General features: G+C 45.3%; 1 protein-coding gene and 1 pseudogene across 3 annotated transcripts in view; one reads left to right on the forward strand and one right to left on the reverse strand.

Annotated features, from left to right (window-relative positions):
* The first annotated feature begins 8,654 nt into the window (after window positions 1–8,654).
* On the forward strand, window positions 8,655–9,574 carry LOC139010217 (annexin A2 pseudogene; annotated as a pseudogene).
* Window positions 9,575–15,790: 6,216 nt separating this feature from the next.
* CDC123 (cell division cycle 123) overlaps window positions 15,791–20,765 on the reverse strand; it is an 84,009-nt gene continuing 79,034 nt past the window's right edge. For all 3 annotated transcript variants that reach the window (XM_070428428.1, XM_070428423.1, XM_070428418.1), the window contains 2 exons: window positions 18,470–18,607; window positions 15,791–16,044 (listed from right to left, as the gene is read on the reverse strand). In XM_070428428.1, the coding sequence (XP_070284529.1) occupies window positions 16,018–16,044; window positions 18,470–18,607 (165 nt within the window). In that variant the 3' untranslated portion in view covers window positions 15,791–16,017. The remainder of the gene's footprint in view (window positions 16,045–18,469; window positions 18,608–20,765) is intronic.

Consider the following 20,765-nt stretch of genomic DNA (forward strand, 5'->3'; position numbering starts at 1 on the left):
CATCTATTAAAAGTGCAGGCACAAACAGGCAGTCAGACATTCCCTGAGGGGTCTCGGATTGGAGAGGGTGCAGGCCAGACTGAGGGGGCCCCTTCGCCGCCCCCCCCTTCCCCCCGCAACCCCTGTGCACAAATTTCATGCACCGGGCTACTAGTTTCATATAATATTGGTTTGGTGGTGATGAACTCCTTTAGCTTTTTCTTGTCTGGGAAGCTCTTTATATGTCCATCGATTCTAAATGATAGCTTTGCAGGATAGAGTAATCTTGGTTGTAGGTTCTTGCTATTCATCACTTTGAATATTTTTTGCCACTCCCTTCTGGCCTGAAAAGTTTCTTTTCAGAAATCAGTGGAGAGTCTTATGGGAGCTTCTTTGTAGGTAACTAACTGCTTTTCTCTTGCTACCTTTAAGGTTCTCTGTCTTTAATCTTTTGCATTTTAATTATGATGTGTCTGGTATGGGTCTATTGGATTCATTTTGTTTGGGACTCTGCGCTTTCTGGACTTGTATGTCTGTTTCCTTCAAATTAGGAAAGTTTTCTGTCATTTTTTTTTCAAATAGGTTTTCAATTTCTTGCTCTTTCTCTTTTCGTTCCAGGCCCCCCAACATGCAAATGTTGATACACAGGAAGTTGTCCCAGAGACTCCTTATACTATCCTCAATTTTTTAAATTCTTGTTTCTTTTTGCTATTCTGATTGGGTGTTTTTTGCTTCTTTATATTTTAAATCACTGTTTTGAGTTTCAGCTTCACTTACTCTACTGTTGAGTAGATTATTATTTATTTCAGTTAGTGCATCCTTCATTTCTGACTGGTTCTTTTTTATGCTATTGAAGTCCTCACTAAGTTCCTTGAACACCTATAACCATTTTTTGTGGGGGAGTTTTGTTTTGTTTTTGTTTTTGGTTGCCTCCCTCATGTGCCCCAACCAGGTCTGGGAATCAAGCCTGTAACCAAGGTACATGCCCTTGACTAGAATCAAACCTAGGACCCTTCAGTGGCACAGCCTCCTTGATCACCCCAGCTGGGCACTTGAGGTGCACTCTCATGTAGGCTATATACCCTTCTGTTGTAATTGAGTCTTGATTGCTGTTGGCATGTCAATGGGAGGGATTTACCCAGGCTTATCAGCTGCAAGGACTGGCTGTGACCACTGACCAGCCTCCAAACACCTTGGAGGATCATCTGTGCAGAAGCCCACTGACAGAGCAAGACTTACTTCAGCAGGGCTCTGGTACCACTTTGTGTCTTCACCACTGTGTCACTTGTGGAGATGGTTGGGTGGTGCTTTGAGGTAGTCTGAAGCTGTCCACTGTGTGTGCTAGGTCTGGGGCCTCCCAGGAGGTGCAGGCCTAGGTCAGCCACTGCCTGTGTTTTGCCTGGGGCTACCAGGCATGAGCTACAAAGTGATCTGCAGATGTCTGCTTCTTGTGCTGTGCTTGGAGGTTACCAGGTGAGTCCAAGCTGTGAACCAAGGCTGACTGCTGCTAGTGCCAGGCCTAGGGTCACTTAGCTGAAGCTAGATGCGGCTTGTTTGGGGGATTTTAGAAAAATCTGAAGCATGAGCCAAAATAGGCCATTCCTATGGAAAAGCCACTGGATACCACTTGGGTGGGCTGTAAAGTTGGGCAGGATCTCAGGGTCACCAGAGTGGGGCAAACAGTGTGAGCCAGGTTTATGGAATCTCAGATATGGTACCATCTGCTGGCTCTGTGGGAGAAGGGCCAGAAAAAGAATAATGGCCTCCACCAGTACTTCTGTCTGGAAAAAAGCTGCCCCTCCAGCTCTGGCCCTGATGCCAAACAATTCAGTTCTTCCCTATATGTCTCAAGTTCCTTTCAAACTGCTGCCCCTGCACTGAAGCTCAGATCATATGAGTCATAATAAATCTTTGTGCAGGTCCTTTGAGAGGGATTGCCTGGGACTCCAGCAGCCTCAGCCTCCCTCAGCCTCAATCCCTGCTGGTTTTTAAAGCCATAGGTTATGGGGACTTCTTTTCCCAGCATTGGAACCCTGGGCTGGGTGGCCTGGTGTGGGGCTTGCACCTGGGGGGGGGGGGGGGGGAGGACCTCCACAGACTAGATATCCCTTCTGATTTTATGTGCCATATATGGGTGTGGGACCAGCCCTTCCTCTTCTCTACCCCTCCTACCAGTCTTGATGTGGCTTCTTTAATTTCCTAGTTGTAGGACTTCCATTCAGCCAGATTTCAGGAGATTCTGAATGATGACTATTTTGTAGTTTAGTTGTAATTTTGACATATCTAAATTCATGAATTTAATTTGTCCACATCTCTATTTCATATATTAGTCTACTGAGGCTACCATAACAAAGTACCACATAATAGGGGGCTAAAACAACAAAAATTAATTTTCTCCCAGTTGTGGAGGCTGGAAATCTGAGATTAAGGTGTCGCAGGTTTGGTTTCTTCTGAGGCAAGCTTGTCAAACTCGCGGCCAGTTTGACATGCTTGTGAGGCCTCTTCTCTTGATTTACAGATGTTCTTTTTTCTGTGTTCTCACATGGTCTTTCTGCTGCATGTCCAAAGTTCCTCTTCTTATAGGATCAGATAGATTCATTAGAACCCACTCTATGGCCTCATTTAACTTACTGACCTCTCTAAAGGCCTTTTCTCCAAAACCAGTCCCATTCTGAGGCATTAGGTGTTAGGCTCAACATATAAATTTGGGGGGGACACAATTCAGCCCATATCACTTCACTGACCACTCACAGTCATTTTAAACATTCTTTAATTTATTTCCATTTATTTCCTTTTTCATTATCTGAAAGAGCTTACTAATCATTTAAGCTTTTGTTCATGCCCTTAAGGAGCTTGTAAATAAACTGAACACCAGAGACAACTAGGAAATAATGCCATAAGGTAGGAATTAACTGCTAGTTTGGAAAAAGGGGCCTGTAGTTTTCCAGAAGTTCAAAGAAAGATGGGGGTCAAAGGCATAGTGGCCATAGTGATCCAGGAGGGTCTCAGGAGCAGGATTGGTTTATGGACACTTCCATGAGGTCTAATTTAACCTTTAAAAATACTGAGGCCCCAGAACTTGCAGCTTAATTGATCTAGCTGGGTCCTTCCTGTTGGGAAAGAAGGAAGGAAGGGAAGGAGGGAGGAACAACCATCTCCAGGTGATGGGAATATGTGACCAGGGTTAAGAACAACTGGTGTAAATGGGTGAAAGAAAGGGAGACATTCCAGGTGAGGAGGAGGAAAATATGTGGAAGGGCATGAAAGCAAGAATAACATGGTATATTTGAAGAACAATGAGACGACTGACCTGCCTAGAGCTGTGATCATGTTTTAAAAGTAGTGGAAAATAAGTTACATGGGTCAAAGTGAAATTACTGTAAGGCTTCTGGAACCTGAATACAGGAAAGACAAGAGGAAAGAGAAACCAAGTTAGCAGGCTCAGCTAGTGGTTATTACAGAAAAGTAAATGAGGTGTTCGACACGTGGGGACACCAGTACAGAAATGCACAAATGGGTGTAAGGATTTGGGAGGAAGGACTGGTAGGACTTACTAAGTGAATAAGCTGATAAGTGATATAAATATGGGAGCTTAAGAAAAGGTTGAGTTGTAAATAATTCTAAGGCTTTGAGGCTGATGGTCTGGGCATGTATTATTAACAAAACACTAGGGAGTAAAAGAAATTGTTGGTGTGGAGTAAAGAGCATGAATTTGGCTAGATAATGAGCTTCTCTATGAGATTTTAACCTTCTTACGTCAGGAATAACATTGATTCACACTTAGCATGATGTATTTTGGTTAACTAGAGTTAAATGAGATAAAATTGGAACACCTAAGTAGACATCCAGGACAGAAAAGAGAAATTAACGCTGAAGAGGTAAGAATTGAGGCCTTGAGCACAGCAGAGCCCTCTGAGTGATGCCCTAGATATCTAATAAGGATAAAATAATAATTGGTAAGAATCTCTGAAGACCATCTCTATCCAGATCCTCTTTCTCTTCTCCATTGCCCACTCATGTGTAATGACATCTGTTGTTTTTGTCACCCTTTGCTGGTTCCTCAATTTTCCTTTGGAGAACTTCCCAGTGCATGTGGTCTTGTTTGGACTGTCAATCAAAGTGTTGTGCCCCACTCTAGCTGGGGTTTTTAACTACTGTTTAAACTTTAGGCCTTGTGCATGACATTAAACCTATCCTCTTCCCTGAGGCCTTGCCAGACCACTGTGCCTTTCCATCCCCCTCCTCTGAATTTCTAGAGAACTCTGATTCATGTTGTTCACACTCGAAGTACTTGTCCCTTGACCTGAGGTGGGCCAGTCAGACTCTCTCTCCTGGGATTCTGAGTCTTGAGCAGAGGAACAGCAGTTCAGCAACCAGAAGCTTTCTCGTGGCCAAGCCTGGTGTCACTCAATTCCCACGAGATCTCTGAAACTGCTTGGGTCCCTGTCCTCTCCATGGCCTGTTTACTCAGATTTGCTGTTAATTCTCTGAGGTGCTTCACTTCCTTCCAATTAATCCCCTTAAACAGCGTTAGTTTCTGTAGTTTGCAACTAAAGTTTAACAGATTGACCACATTTCTTCCTATTATTCAGTTTTGCCACAGCTTTATTTTGCATTCAAAATCCAGAAGTGAGCATGCCACATCCTGAGATATGGCATTTCTCCTTTTCTAAGGCTCAACCCAGCGATTCTCATTTTGATTTCAAAGAAGACAACTTCATGACAACCGTGGTGATGGGAAGCAGCCATCTGACACCCTTGCACTTTCATTTCCTATACCTACTCCTTTATGAAAGAGGTGCCTGGCATCCTTCTGCACTAGACTATATTTTAAGTTTTTTAAAATGTTGTATCTCCTCCGACGCCATTTATTCCTCCAGTTCTTAATTCCCTTGCCATCAAAGCCACATGCCCTTGAAGAGTATTTGAGGATATGCCTCTCCCTCTCTTCTTCCCTGTCTGTACCCAGTGTCTTCTTTCCCTGAGTGACCACTTCTTTTTTTTTTTTAAATAACCAAGAATTACAATGTTCTTAGCATCACCAGTATGCACACAGGAGGCTCTGCTTTTATTATATGTGAGAGAAACAGATATAAATTCTGGCTATGGAAGTTTGAGCTGCCATTGGGCCTAGAGATAAATGTCTTTTACCAGACTGGAAACAAACACCCCTAAAAGCAATAATGTTACTTGGCATTTATTCAACACTTTTCATCTACAAAGCAATTTGTAAACATTAAAGAATGAGCTGTCCATTCTTCCCACAAGAATAAATGTATAATGCTGAGTATCATCCTGTCTCATTTCTCAGACCTAAACAAAGGGCTCTGAATATAAACTGTGGCTGAATATAAACTATGACTTCTTATGAGGAACGTAGGGGAACAGGTGAGGGGATGAGAAGAGCTATCATTTTTCTAGAGAATATTGAGAGTCGGGGATGACAGTTTGAAGGAAAACTCTCCAGGGTTCTGGCCCGACTCCACTTCCATTTACTCCACACAATGACACCCTGAGAAGTTTCTACAGAGGTTAGGTCATTCCCAGTTACCCCCCAACTGCTGGATTGCAGCTTTTGGGTGATCCTTCCTTTGTGTTACTGGCCCCTTTCCTTATTCAAAATTCAGGTGTTGCCTCACATACCAAAGCAAGCCAATTTTAAATTCACATTTAAATGTATATGTACAGGTGCATACCTAACATCTGCACTCTCTTACCCTGCTGCCCGCCCCCTTCCATCTTATTTGGGGTAGGGAGGGAGGTAAAAATGAACCATGCCTATTAGCCCAACGTTGTGCAATGATGTGACTAGGAAGAACTCAATGAGATTAAAAACAGGTTTACTCTTTCTGAAGAAATCATTCTATCAAGAGGAAGGCGAGCCTCCACCTGCTCAGCATAATCACTGGCTGAACATCTTAGCAGTTAGACACCCTGTGAACTGCAAATAAAAGCACTGAGGACTCTCCCATTATAACCCTTTCCCAAACAGAAAGGAAGACAGAAGGTATAAAATGTTGCTGGATTATCTATATGTATAAAAGTCTAATATGCTGTGTCCCTCCAGGTAATAATATCACATAGCAATGCCCGGCTTCCTCTCCCTAGTGAAGACTAGCCTCTTTGCAGTTTCTTCAGCCCAGGAACACGACTTGCTTTATAGCCAGGTGGAAACATTTCACATTTTAACCAAATGTCTGTGAAGTGTTTTCCCATGCCTCACCTAATTTGATCCTCACAGAAGTCCTGGAGTAGGTAGATAGGAGACCTGGTGGAATCCTATTTGCTTTTTATTAGCTGAAAAAGGGAGATTTAGAAAGCTTAGAAACTTGATCTGACTGAAAAAAAGTAAGAAATGGTGGACCTTGAAAATGACTTCAGGTTTTCTCACTGCACAGAATATAGTCAAACACTGCTGCAGTTAAATATTTACCCTTTGTTCTCCCTGCATGATCTACTAGTACAATAATAATCTGCTTTGTGTTGATATTTACTGCTGTGTTGCTGACAATTACCAGAAAGAGAAGTTGGGGTGCTTCACTGGGCTGGAAAAATTTTAGCTACATCAGAAAGCAGGTCTAATTAAGCAAGCTTATTCTACATATAAAAGGCTATGTTGACTCGTGCATACGTGATACATATAAAGCTCTAGCTGGCACCAATCGTACATGTGTTTCCATCTGCTAATGTCAATTGTGAATTTGGTTGACACTTCTATTATAGAGAAAGGGCCAATAGCAATATTAAAATATTTCTTCTAATTAATTTCCTTTCAATGTGCATGAATTTGTGCACTGGGCCACTAGTTATACTATAGAGGTAGATAGCTCACTGAAATCACACGATGATGATATAGTTGAGTAAGAGCTTCTATTTACTGAGAATTTACTATGATGCCAGGAACTGTCCTACATTGACTTCTGGCAACAACCCTGTGAGACAGGTGCTATTGCCATCTCTTTCATAAATTAGGAAACCAAGAGCACAAGAGATTCAGTACGTTGCCCAGTATCGTGCTGTCAGCAGGCAGCAGAGCCAATTTTAAGCAAGGCAGTCTGACTATAGAATCCACTTGATTAATCCTTGAGCTGTGCTAACTGGCAACCACAGCCCGAAAGCCTGATTTTCTACTTAAATGCAAAACAAACAAAACACAAACAGAACCACTTCCTTAGAGGTTATATTCTGAAAGACTTCAATGTATGGCAGGCATGACTCCCCAGGCAGTGGTCACAGTGTCTGTGATGGATCTAGTTGAGACAGGGTGTGTTAAAAGCTAGGGAATGGGGACCAGGAAGGAGGCAGAATGTCTCAAAAGATGAGCTGAAAGCAGACATAGAACATACCGAAGTTCTGCAGAATTTTTTTTTAGAACAAGTAGGCAGAAGTAATTACACAGTTGGAACTTATTCACGATTTAAGGGCCAGTACATGTTGGATCATGAGTGCCGTGAGATGGAATCTCAGCAATAGGTTTTTGATGGTCTGCTTCAATTAAGGAAAGACAAGAGCTCATTAATACCCGGGCTCACGATTGCATAATGTGAATAAAAAACACAGATTAACATACATAATTGATCTTGCATTATTCAGTGTGCCAACTTGGTAGTGATGCTTAGTTCTGGTGGTCCTCCTGTTGTTGAAAGTGCTTTGGGGAGTCACTTTGAATTGCTTGTTTCAGTGATACTGCATCACATTCCTTGTGGCCAAGATAGAGCACAGACCATGCACAGTAAGAAAACAAAGCAAGGTTACATTCTCACTCTCTCTCTACTTTTGCAATTCAGATTATTTGACACCTATATCCCACATTCTGGATAGGGTTCCAGGTACAAAAGAATAGTAATATCAAGGTGCTATGAAAATCCTGGCACAGAAAACATTCTTTGGATAATTTCATGAGAAACATGCCACATGAGCCAGGCCTTGAAGGCTGGCTTTCAATAAGCAGAAGATTGGGATGGGGGTTAGAGGAGGTAGAAGTGGTGAGGCACAGCAAGATAGGTGAGATAGATAGACATCCTTGGCTCTCCCAGGTAGTCCAGGTTGGCTAGAGAGCAGTATGTGCTGGTGAGAATGAAAGTAGGCCATGAAGACAGGTTGGACAATATTGCATAGGGCTTTGAATGACCATCTGAGAAGTCTGTACTTTAAAATTAAATAAAAGTAAAATTTTAAGAAATGGGAAACCTCTGAGAGGCTGTAAGCATCAGAATGACTGGAATTGTGCTTCAGAAAAATTAATGTCCTAGTAGTACATAAAATTAAAGCTTTTTGAATTGGACATCTAAATTTTGGGAATAAATTGAACCAAGTCTGATGAATAAGAAAGAAGTGTGTGATGTGGAACTGTGTGTGATGTTTGGTCCAAAAACAAGGTATTGAATAAAATGTTAAATTTTATTCTGTGGCTTCTAAATGGATCTAAAGAAACTTCCAAAAAGATTTAAGAAAAGATTTTGGAGTGACGGCAGCATCACAAAAATAAGTGTAGAGAGTCTTCTCTAAAACACCTACTTTCAAGAATAAACCATCCCAGTGAAAAATCAATTTGGTCCTTTAAAAGAAATCAGAATTAGCTTGGCATCTGGGGATACTCACAGCTCTCGGCACCTGGCCCAGCTTCTTTCAAAATGTCTGCTGTTCACTGTGCAAGCTCAGCTTGAGGATAATCACTCTATGGATCCGTCAAAGCCTATACTAACTTTGATGCTGACTGGGATGCTTTAAACATTGAAACAACCATCAAGAACAAAGGTGTGAACAAAATCACCACCACGACATTTTGACCAATTGCAGCAATGAGTAGAGACAAGATACTGCCTTTGCCTACCAGAGAAGGACCAAAATGGAATTTGCTTCAGCACTGAAGTCGGCCTTCACCTGGGGAGAGTGATTGGGGCCTATTGAAAACACCTGTCAGTATGATGCTTCAGAGCTGAAGGCCTCCATGAAGGGGACTAATGAGGACTCATTGAGATCATCTGCTCAAGGACTGGCCAGGAGTTGCAGGAAATTAACAGTCTACAGGGAAATGTGCAAGACTGATCTGGAGGACATTATTTCCAACATATCTGGTGACTTCTGCAAGCTGATTGTTGCCCTTGTGAAGGGTAGAAGAGCAGACGGTTCTGTCATGGATTATGAACTGACTGAAAGATGTCTGGGCTCTCTCTGAGGCTGGAGTGAAAAGGGACTGATGTTCCCAAGTGGATCAGCATCATGACTGAGCGTAGCTTGTGTCACCTCCAGAAAGTATGTGAAAGGGACAAGAGCTACAGCCCTTATGACATGTTGGAGAGCATCAAGAAGGAAGTCAGAGAGAACTGGAAAATGCTTTCCTGAACCTGGTGCGGTGTATCCAGAACAAGTCCCTGTATTTTGCTGACCAACTGTACAACTCCATGAAAGGCAATGGGACTCGCGATAAGGTCCTGATCAGAATCATGGTCTCCTGCATTGAAGAGACATGTTGAAAATCAGGTCTGTCTAAATTCAAGAGGAAGTATGACGAGTCCCTGTACTACTACATCCAACAGGACACCAGGGTGACTATCAGAAAGCCCTGCTGTACCTGTGTGGCGGGGATGAGTGAGGCTCACAGGGGCTTTAGCGTCCAGGAGTGGTATTCCTATGCTTCCAGCTAATTCTAGAAAATCAGCTTATAACTAATAGCTCCCTGTGCCCATCCCTGTGAGGATGGTGTTAGCATTGCCCCCTGTCCATCCTCATTTCAGTTGCTTAAGCATTGCCTTGCTTTCTCTTCTAGTCTTTTTAGCCAAAGAAATACACATCCGAAGGAGCTGGAAGCAAAATCTATGGCGCAAAACACCTTGCCTCTTATGTACTGTGTCATAAACAGATGAATAAACTGAATTTTTACTTTAGAAATTAAAAGAATTATAAATCATAATTATTACTTATTAGAGGCCTGGTGCACAGAATTTGTGCAAGTGTAGGCCCTCTCGGCCCCAGCTGCCCCTCCCACTGGTCATTCCAGAAGGTCGTTCTGGAAGGTCATTCCGCCATCTGGTCTAATTAGCATGTTAGCTCTTTATTATATAGGATATCACACAGTATACTCTTGAAATAGGTTTATGGCAATCCATCACCAAAACTAGCTTCTGTAAGTACAAGTCTGTGATGGCTCTCCTGTGTCAGCTTGGCTAGGCTACAGTCCCATTATGCCCTCTCACTCATCTAACTCCAGCTGAGAAGGGATTTTTGCAGATGTAATTAAAGTCCCTATCAATTAGCCTTAAGGGAGATAATCCTGGTGGGCCTGACTTAATCAGCTGGAGGACTTCCAAAGCAGTACTGAAGCTTTCCTGAGAAAGATGAAATTCCACCTGTGGACAAGAGCTCCATGCCCATGCCCATGCCCATGAAGTTCTAGCCTGTCCTACAGACTTTGGATTTGCATAGCCAGCCCCTCTCACTTACATATAGCAATCCCTTATTTATATGTACATATATGTGTGTATACATATATATACACACAGTAAGATTTTATATACACATAGCTATATAAAATCTCATACTGGTTCTACTGCTCTGGTTGGATTCTAACACAGTTTACTTTCTTTATGAGAGCTAACATTATTCTACGAGGGGAATGTACTCTGAAATGTACTATAAATGAATTAATAACATAAATACCGTTGTTAGAAATTGTATTTAAGTTAAAACTAAAGCTGTGTGCTTTACTTTTTTGAAGTGCACTATAATATGGCGCCATTCGTACAATTGCAGAAGCCGTGGCTTCTAATCACATCTCACACGGCTTTAGCAGCGGGGAGAGAGGGCCACCTTAATCCTGGGTCTACAACTCCCTGAAATCATGTGTAAAATTTTTCTGAGAGCCCAATCGCTATGACACACACTGACCACTAGGAGGCAGACACTCAATACAGGAGCTGCCGTAACATGCATTGGCCATTTACAGAGAAAGGGCACTGCAGACCTGGTGCCAACAAAGCAACACTTGGCTTCCCCCAAGTGGGACACAGGGCCCCCCACCACCCCGGTGCAACAGCCCACCAAATTGCAGCCAACGCTGCTGAGACCCCATGGCGCAAAATGCGGCCCACAGCCCAGCCCAGCCTGAAAATAGTGGCTGTGGGTGCCGGGTAATGACATCACATAGCAATGCCCGGCTTCCTCTCCCTAGTGACAGGCCATTTAACAATAAATGGCACTGTGGAACTGGTGCCCACAAAGCAACACTTGGCTTCCCCCAAGTGGGACACAGGCCCTGCCATCAGCCCGGAGCAACATCCCACCAAATCACAGCTGAGCCCCCACTGCACAAGATGTGGCCCACTGCCCAGCCCAGCCCGGAAATGGTGGCTGTGGGTACTGGATGACATCACGTAGCAACACCCGGCTTCTTCTCCCTACTGACTAGCCTCCTTGGAGTTTTTTCAGCCCAGGAACATGACTTGCTTTATAGCCAGGTGGAAACATTTCACGGTTTAACCAAATGTCTGTGAAGTGTTTTCCCGTGCCTCATCTCATTTGATCCTCACAGAAGTCCTGGAGTAAGTAGATAGGAGACCTAGTGGAATCCTATTTGCTTTTCATTAGCTGAAAAAGGGAGATTTAGAAAGCTTAGAAACTTGACTCGACTGAAAAGAAGTAAGAAATGGTGGACCTTGAAAATGACTTCAGGTTTTCTCACTGCACAGAATATAGTCAAACACTGCTGCAGTTCAATATTTTACCCTTTGTTCTCCCTGCGTGATCTACAATAATAATTTGCTTCATGTTGATATTTACTGCTGTGTTGCTGACAATTACCGGAAAGAGAAGTTGGGGTGCTTCACTGGGCTGGAAAAATTTTAGCTACATCAGAAAGCAGGTCTAATTAAGCAAGTTTATCTATCCTATCTAATAAAAGAGAAACATGGTAATTAGCGTACGACCGCTACCCTTCCCATTGGCTAATCAGGGAGATATGCAAATTAACTGCCAACAAAGATGGCGGTTAATTTGCATACATAGGCGCAATGATGGGAGGCAAAAGGGGAAAGAGGAAGAACGGTGGCAGGCAAGAGCTGGGGGGCGGGCAAAGGCAGCCCTGCAGGCTGCCTTTGCCCACCCCCCAGCCAGTGATCGCCATTGGAAAGCCCGGCAGCAGGCCAGTTAACACCCCCGGCCTGGGGTACCGGTGATCGCCATGGCATTGGAGGAAGAGAGAGCCGGGGTGCAGGACCCCCAGGGCCAGGGGTGCCGGCTGGCCTGCGGCCCCCTGATCTGCCATGGCGAAGGGAGGGGAGGGGCCCCAGGCACAGGCACCCCAGTCACAGGGTGCAGCTGTGCCTGCAGTCCCCTGATCTGCAATCGTGAAGGGAGAGGTGGGCCGCAGGCACGGCTGCACCCCAGGCCGGGTGCAGCCGTGCCTGCGACCCGGATATGCAATCTTGAAGGGAGGGGCAGGGCAGCAGGCATGGCAGCATCCTGGGCTCCGGGTGCAGGTCCAGGGTGCAGCCTGCCTGCGGCCATCTGATCTGAGATGCGAAGGGAGGGGCGGGGCCACAGGCAAGGCGGCACCCAGGGCACCGGGTGCTGAGGTGCCTGTGGTCCCCTGATCTGAGATCAGGATGCGAGGGTTGGGGTCCCAGGCACAGCTGCACCCCGGGTACCTGATCGCATCCCCAGCGACGAGGCAGGGAGGGACCCAGAACACGTGGAAGGCCTCCTGCCTGGCAGCGGGGGACTGATCATGTCCCTGGCGATGAGGCAGGGAGGGACCTAGAACACGGGGAAGCCGTCCTGCCTGGCTGTGGGGGACCTGATCGCATCCCCTGCGACGAAGCAGGGAGGGATCCAGAACGCGGAAGCCGTCCTGCCTGGCTGTGGTGGAACGATCATGTCCCTGGCGATGAGGCAGGGAGGGTCCCAGAACACGCGGAAGCCAGGTCTTTATTTATTTATTTATTTTTTAGATTGTGTAATTATTTATTACAAATAAACGGTGATTTCACATGTCAAAAACGGGTCCTGTTTTTACATGTGTGTGCAGGTTCTGAGGTACAAGAAAGGGTCATGTGCTTAGTTCGTCCATGCAAAGCTCACAGGTACATCACTAATTACTTTAAAAACAGCCGAAACCGGTTTGGCTCAGTGGATAGAGCGTTGGCCTGCGGACTGAAGGGTCCCGGGTTCGATTCCGGTCAGGGGCATGTACCTGGGTTGTGGGCACATCCCCGGTGGGAGATGTGCAGGAGGCAGCTGATCGATGTTTCTCTCTCATCGATGTTTCTAACTCTCTATCTCTCTCCCTTCCTCTCTGTAAAAAATCAATAAAATATATTTTAAAAATAAATAAATAAAAATAAATAAATAAATAAAAACAGAATGATCTCTTTTTGAACCAATCTGTTTAGATTCAGGATTAGTAAAACAGTATGGCACTAATGAAATACAGTGATAGGAATTAGGAAGTGTGACACTGATGGTTCTGGGCATGTGAAAGGTGAGGGACAGAAGGGTATACATGGCCTTCCCTTCAGTTCTGCTGGAGAGATGAGCTCCGAGGGCCCAAGCTGCTCCATGCCCAGAGGAGGTGGGTGTGGTCAGTGGCTCTGTTTCAGAACTTCTTGCCAAGCAGAGAGCTTACCCGACCCACAGGAACCTTTTTACTCCAGAAAATAGAAACAGCCAGTTCCCAATGTGCATGGGAAAACCAGTGTACCCTCCTGTGCACGGTGTCCTGATGGGGTGACGGGGGAGGTGGGCGAGGGGAGCAGTGCAGAGTTGTTAGGCAGTTGGAGTGGGAGTGTAAAGGCCATGAAATGTCCACAGTCCTGGCTGTGCCCACGGCCTGGGCTGCTCCTCCAGGCCCTGGTTTAGGGATTAGGGCTGATTCTCTCAGGAAGGGAATATTCCATGGGTGGAAGATTTACAGGCTCAGGGTGGGCCGTGTGTTAGTTTGGGGCAAATCCCTCAGCATTCCTGTCGCCAAGCCCTCAAAGGAATGAGGCAGAGGTACCCCTCACCCCCAAGACCTCTTCGTGGACATTTTAGCATCTACATGATTCTTAATCCCTTCAGGGAGACTTTCTATCCTGCAGTCCCATCCCACCCCACTGTTGCTGTTTGTCTGCCAGCTGGGTCGAGCATCAAGGGGAAGGGGGGCTTATACTCACTGAAAGACTACTGATCCTACCAGGAAACCAACCTTTTTACTGTACTGTAATATCATACCCTTTATATCCTGTATATTGGCTTCTTTTAAATAAAGTGAAATGTCTTAGAAAAAAAAAAAAAAGGCAAGGCAGGGTGGGACCCAGAAGACCCATATGGGGAGTGCCACTCAGCCAGAAGCTGGCTCATGGCTGGCCAGCGCAGTGGTGGTGGCAGGAGCCTCTCCCACCTCTGTGGCAGCACTAAGAATGTCCAACTAATAGTTTAGACCTGATCCCTTGGGGGCCTAAGCCTTTAGTTGGACATCCCCCGAGGGCTCCCTGGCTGCCAGAAGGATGTCTGACTGCAAGGTTAGGCCTGATCCCCCGGGGAGTGGGCCTAAGTCAACAAGTGGACATCCCCCAAGGGGTCCTGGACTGTGACTGGACACAGGCCAGGCTGAGGGGACCCCCCCCAACCAGTGCACAAATTTTTGTGCACCGGGCCTCTAGTATACATATAAAAGGCTAAGCTGACTCGCACATGCGTGATATATATATAAAGCTCTTGCTGGTGCAAATCCCACATGTGTTTCAATCTGTCATTATCAATCGTGAATTTGGTTGACACTTCTGATATAAAGGGTGAATAGCAATATTAAAATATTTCTTCTAATTAATTTCCTTTCAATGAATTCGTGCACTGGGCCACTAAATTTAATAAACAATGAACAAAAATCACATTTTAAATGTAAAGTGAGAGTTGAACTCAATTTCTCTAAGAAAATTCATGCAAAAATTAGACCTCAGAAATGGCATTTGATACACTGAGTACAACGATCACAACTTGATCTTTGTATTTAAAACATGAATATCAAGGAATTGTAACTGAGAAACCACACAGAAAGCTACAGAATTTTAAGACAGTGCAAAAGAGAAGGATCTGTTGCAGCATTATACATAAGCTGACTTAACTGTACAAAGAAGGTGGCTTTGCCTCACCTCTCTCCACATCTTCCTTAGACAGCTCTCATATGTGTCTCCTGTGCTAAGAAACATCCCTCCAACTAGTGAAATATTATTTGATACCATGTTAAATAGATACCCCGGGCAACAGTAACAACTGTCTCTTCAAGCTTCTGTGATGTAAAATAACTCAAAGAGCACATAGCAGTGTTTTGCATGTAGTCAGTGCCCAGGCAATAGGATGACACCACGATCATCCTCATCAATCAAGCCACTGAAGAATTACTACAATGGTGGCCTAAAAAGTGAATCTACCCCCCAACGATTCCAGTATTTTTTTAAAGTGCCAAATTCTAATTAAATCTGTGATAGTTTTACTGACATAGGATATATTAAGATGGCTGTAATATATTGAAATTTTCAAGGTTATTTTAGTTTGAGATGTCTACATTCTTTTAGTTATATCCAAATTGAAGCTAAACTGACAGAAAGATTATATGAAAATCCTCTGAGTAGGAAAAATATTTTCTATAGTAATATGAGGTTCTATTTTTTAAATGGAAAAGGAATGATTAGGAAAGAATCCACTTCTATAACAAATATAAAATTCCCCATCTATCTGATAAGTATAAAAATAGCATAAGAAACATAGATACATCTAAATAGACTGAGCCAAAAGAGAAAGGTATTTCACAGAAATTATGTTATCATCAGAACAGTATGGTTTCCTATATTTAAGTTCTATTTATTATGTTATTTTTACAAGTAGCAAAGTCCCTGTTTTTTTTCCCCCAGTTTAATATACATGAATATAAAAAGCGATTGATTTCCACGTTGCCCACCCGACCCACATCCAACTGGGTTACTAGGGAGCTGTGAACCATGAACAGTTCCTGAAGGAGCGGTGGTTTCCTCCTTAACTTGGTCTTGAACTCCAGCATTCTACTCAGTCATCCTCTTGCTGATTTCTTTTCTGTCAAAGGAAACCAAGACTACATTAAAATAGCACATTCTACCTGGCATATTTGTTCACCTAGAGTCACTTGTTCTGTCAGCAAGTTTCGTTTTCTAGAGGTCTTGGCAAATTCTCATGGAAAAACATGCCTGAACTTATTTACTCAACTAGTTTATCACTTGGCTCCAGGGTATATTACCCTCAGGCCTTTGAATATTTTCTACACTCTCTTCTACAGGTACAAACATTCCCACCCAGAAACACACACAAATACACATATTCACTTTCTTCCTGAGTCAGCACAGCACAGCTCTGATCTTCTCTTAGCGCTGTAACCACTAGCAGACATACTTTCTTTAAAATTAGAAGTACTGTGAAAACTATGCAAAAAGCATGCACATCATAAAAACATTTTTGTCATTCTCATTATTAAATACTAGAGGCCCGGTGCACAAAAATTTGGGGGGGGGCGGGGGGTCCCTCAGCCCGGCCTGTGCCCTCTCGCAGTCTGGGACCGCTCGGGAGAAAATAACCTGCTGGCTTAGGCCGGCTCCCGGGTGGCAGAGGGCAGGCCCAATCCCTAGGTGCAGCCCCTGGTCGGGCTCAGAGCAGGGCCGATGGGGGAGTTGGGGCGCTGCCCCCTGTCATGCACAGAGCAGGGCAGATTGGGAGGTTGCGATGCCACCCTCAGTCATGTTCAGGGTAGGGCCGATTGGGGGGGTTGGGGCACCGCCCCCGTCACACTCAAGGCAGGGTCAATGGGGAGGTTGCGGCGCCACCCCCTGTCACGCACAGAGCAGGGCCAATCAGGGGGTTGGGGCACTGCCCCCTGTCACGCACAGAGCAGGGCCCATCCGGGGGGTTGGGGCTCTGTACCCTGTCACGCACAGAGCAGGGTCGATCAGGGGTTTGGGGAGCTCCCCCTTGTCACGCACAGAGTAGGGCCGATAGGGGAGTTGGGGCACCGCCCCCTGTCACACACAGAGCAGGGCGGATCAGGGGGTTGGGGCGCCGCCCTCTATCACCCACAGAGCAGGGCCAATCAGGGGGTTGGGGCGCCGCCACTCTCACACTCAGGGCAGGGCCGATGGGGAGGTTATGGCTCTACCCTGTCACACACAGAGCAGGGCCCGTTGGGGGGGGGGGGGTTGGGGTGTCGCACCCTGTCACACACAGAGCCGCAGGGCGATCAGGGGGTTGGGGAGCTCCCCCCTATCAGGCACAGAGCAGGGCTGATCAGGGGGTTGAGGCGCCTTCCCCTGTCACGAACAGAGCAGGGCCGATAGGGAGGTTGTGGCCCCGCCCCCTGTCACACACAGAGCCGCAGGGCGATCAGGGGGTTTGGGCGCTGCCCCCTGTCATGCTGATCCCAGTGCTGGGAGGCCTCGCAGCTCTGCTGATCCCGGTGCTGGGAGGCATATTACCCTTTTACTATATAGGACAGAGGCCTGGTGCATGGGTAGGGGCTGGCTGGTTTGCCCTGAAGGGTGTCCTGGATCAGGGTGGGGGTCCCCACTGGGATGCCTGGCCAGCCTGGATGAGGGAATGATGGCTGTTTGCAGCTGGTCACACACCCTTCAGGGTGGGGGTCCCCACTGGGGTGCCTGGCCAGTCTGGGTGAGGGGCTGAGGGCCGTTTTCAGGCTGGTGGGTGACTGAAGCTCCCAACCGCTCCTTTTTTTCTGTTTTTTTTTTTATTCTGGGCCAAGGCCTCTGCTGCTGAAAGCAGGTATCTGGTTTGTTTCGGTTCTATAATCGAAACACTGTATCATCTCCAGCTCTGAGATCCCGGCCGGCTGAAAGCTGGTTTCTGGTGTTTTGTTTAGCTTCTATATTTGTTACAATGTTTCAAACTGCCAGCTCAGAGGCTGGCAAGGCAGGCGGGGAACGTTGGAGTCCTCCTTCACTGAAGCAAGCAAGCCTCATGTTCGCTTCCAGCTGCCTGGCTGCCGGCCGCCATCTTGGCTGGCAGTTAATTTGCATATCGCCCTGATTAGCCAATGGGAAGGGTAGCGGTCGTACGCTAATTACCATGTTTCTCTTTTATTAGATAGGAAGTTATTCCTTCAGTTCATATTACTTGATCACTTTAAAATGACCAACCTCAGTAATTCTGCTTCTAAAGTAAAATAAAAGTTTAGGTAGAGCCTGTCCGGTGTAGCTCAGTGGTTGAGCGTTAACCTATGAACAGGAGGTCACATTTTGATTCCCGGGGTCAGGGAACATGCTCAGGTTATGGGCTCAATCCCCAGTAGGGGGCATGCAGTAGGCAGCCAATCAATGATTCTCTCCCATCACTGATGTTTCTATATTTCTCTCCCTTTCCCTTCCTCTCTGAAATCAATTAAAATATATTTTTTAAAAAGTCTAAGTGGAATAAGACTAAAATGAAATATTAAAAAGCCAATTTGAAAACAAAGATGCTAAGTACACATAGACCTTACCAGCTTAAGGAAATCGATGAGTTTGTGAGCATCTTCTCCGGTAGAGAGGTCTACAAAGTCCTTGGGCAGTCGATAACTTAGATAGGGACTTGGCTGGACGGTAGCTTCACTATTTGTACAACGGAAAGCTGGAGAATCCTTTACCAAAAAAAAAAAAAAAAAAAGTGGGGGGGGGAAGTCTGTGAGAAATTTTAAGTCTCTTCTCCAAACTGAAAAAGGTTCTATCACAACAATTTCAACTTCATGTTCTTTTTTGTACTGGGCAAGGAAGAAATAAGATTCTGAAGTAAAAGAAGGCACCACGTCTGTAAAACATTTTTACATATTCAATATGACATAAACATGGGTATCTGCAAACAGTGTCCTGGAGAGGGAGGCCGATCCCTAAGTGCTACCCGTTACCCGTGTGCAGCCCAAGTGTGATACAAACAGGGTATATATCTCTTTAGTTCCCAATGGGTCATAGGCCGCAGGCTACTTATCATTGGCCTTGAGCAATCTCATACTAACCAGAATGCTTTATAAATATTATCACTTTCTTCAGGTGCAGTTAGGAAGTATTGCCTTAGAGCAGTGGTCGGCAAACTGCGGCTCGCAAGCCACATGCGGCTCTTTGGCCCCTTGAGTGTGGCTCTTCCACAAAATATCGACTTCTGCACATAGGCCACGAAGTTTCAATCGCACTGTACGTGCGCGCCCGCACGTGGTATTTTGTGGAAGAGCCACACTCAAGTGGCCAAAGAGCTGCATGTGGCTCGCAAGCCGCAGTTTGCCGACCACGGCCTTAGAGAATAAAGTTAATAGTAAGGGCAAGCAAATGCTTTGAATTCCTAACACCTTTGTACTTCTTTTATGTCATCTAACTTATTTATGTATCTGTCTCATTACCTACATAAAATTGCAAGCAACATGCAAATCCAAGTATCATACTGAACAAGTCTTTACATTCTTTCATGTACAGTTGGCCCTTGACAACAGGGAGGGTGGTGGCACCGACCTCCTGAGCACTTGAAAATCTTCATGTAACTACAGTCAGCCTCAGCATGTGCAGATCCCAACTGCAGAGCTGACCCTCGAGCAATGTGGGTTTGAACTGCATGGGTCAACTGGAAAAATATCCAAGTGTAAGTAGACGCATGCAGTGGAAACTCATGTTGTTCAAGAGTCAGCTGTACCTGCTTAGGGCCTGCAGGTAATATTTACATGTTGCCTTGTGCAGAAAAGGACTTCAGAGACAGAAGGCCTTGGGTTTGGACTCCATGGTGATGAATATCTAGCTGAGGGATGGATGTGTCCAGCACAGGGAGACAGGCCAGAAGCTTGAATGGAACAAGACCTAGAAAGCAGGCCACAGTTTTGACAGACAGACCAATCATCTGACAGATATTTATGAAACACCTACTTTGTACTGGACCTTTTTCTAGGTCTGGAAGATAAACTGATAAACAAGACAGGTAGACAGCCAATCAGCAAGCAAACAAATAAACTAACAAGGTTATTTCAGATAGTACAATGTGTTATAAAAACAAAACCACGGGCTGCTATCACAGAGAACCAGGTAGTCTGCTAGGGAAGACCCTGCTAAAGAGGGGATGTCTGGACTGAGAGCTGGAAAGTATGACAGAAACAGCCTGGGAGGTCTGGGAGCAGAGCACGGCTCTGAAGGCAGTGGAAAAACCAATGCAGAGAGGCAGGGCTTGGAGCTTCAAGAAACAGAAGGACAGGAAGGTTTCTGAGGAGTGGAAAATAAGCAGGAGGTGAAGCTGGGCAAAGGCAGGAGCAGTTCCCGTTTCCCCAACTGCCAATATAATGTTGTTTAAATTAAGCAAAAAAGAAAGAAGGAAGGAAAGGAAGGAAGAAAGAAGAGAGAGATAGAGTAAGAAAAAAGAAAGATCCAATCATATTATTTGGATCATAGATTGAATCTTGTACAAACTATTTCTATTCAATAACTGTGTCCCTCATATTTATAAATAACCCTGTGCTGAATAATTTACATTCTTCTCCTAGACACTCAGATTTAACAGCCCACAACTGAAGATGCCATCAGGGATAAAATTCCTTCTCTCACTAACTCAACACTCATTAGTTGTGCCTGGCATTGTGCCAAGCCCTCAGCTACGTGGAGAACAAGAGACTCTACCCTTGTGCTCAGAAGCTTGCAGTCTAAAGCAGGACACAGGCAAGTCAACAGGCAGGCATCACGCGTGGGCAAGTGCCTTGACAGGGAAAAAACATCTAGTTGAGTCAGATCTAGAGAAACAGGCCCAAAGAAGGCCCAGGACAGAGTAATGAT

The sequence above is a fragment of the Myotis yumanensis genome, unplaced genomic scaffold, assembly GCF_028538775.1.
Source record: "Myotis yumanensis isolate MYYU_CA2020_CCGP unplaced genomic scaffold, mMyoYum1.0.hap1 SCAF_1, whole genome shotgun sequence".
Classification (NCBI taxonomy): domain Eukaryota; kingdom Metazoa; phylum Chordata; class Mammalia; order Chiroptera; family Vespertilionidae; genus Myotis; species Myotis yumanensis.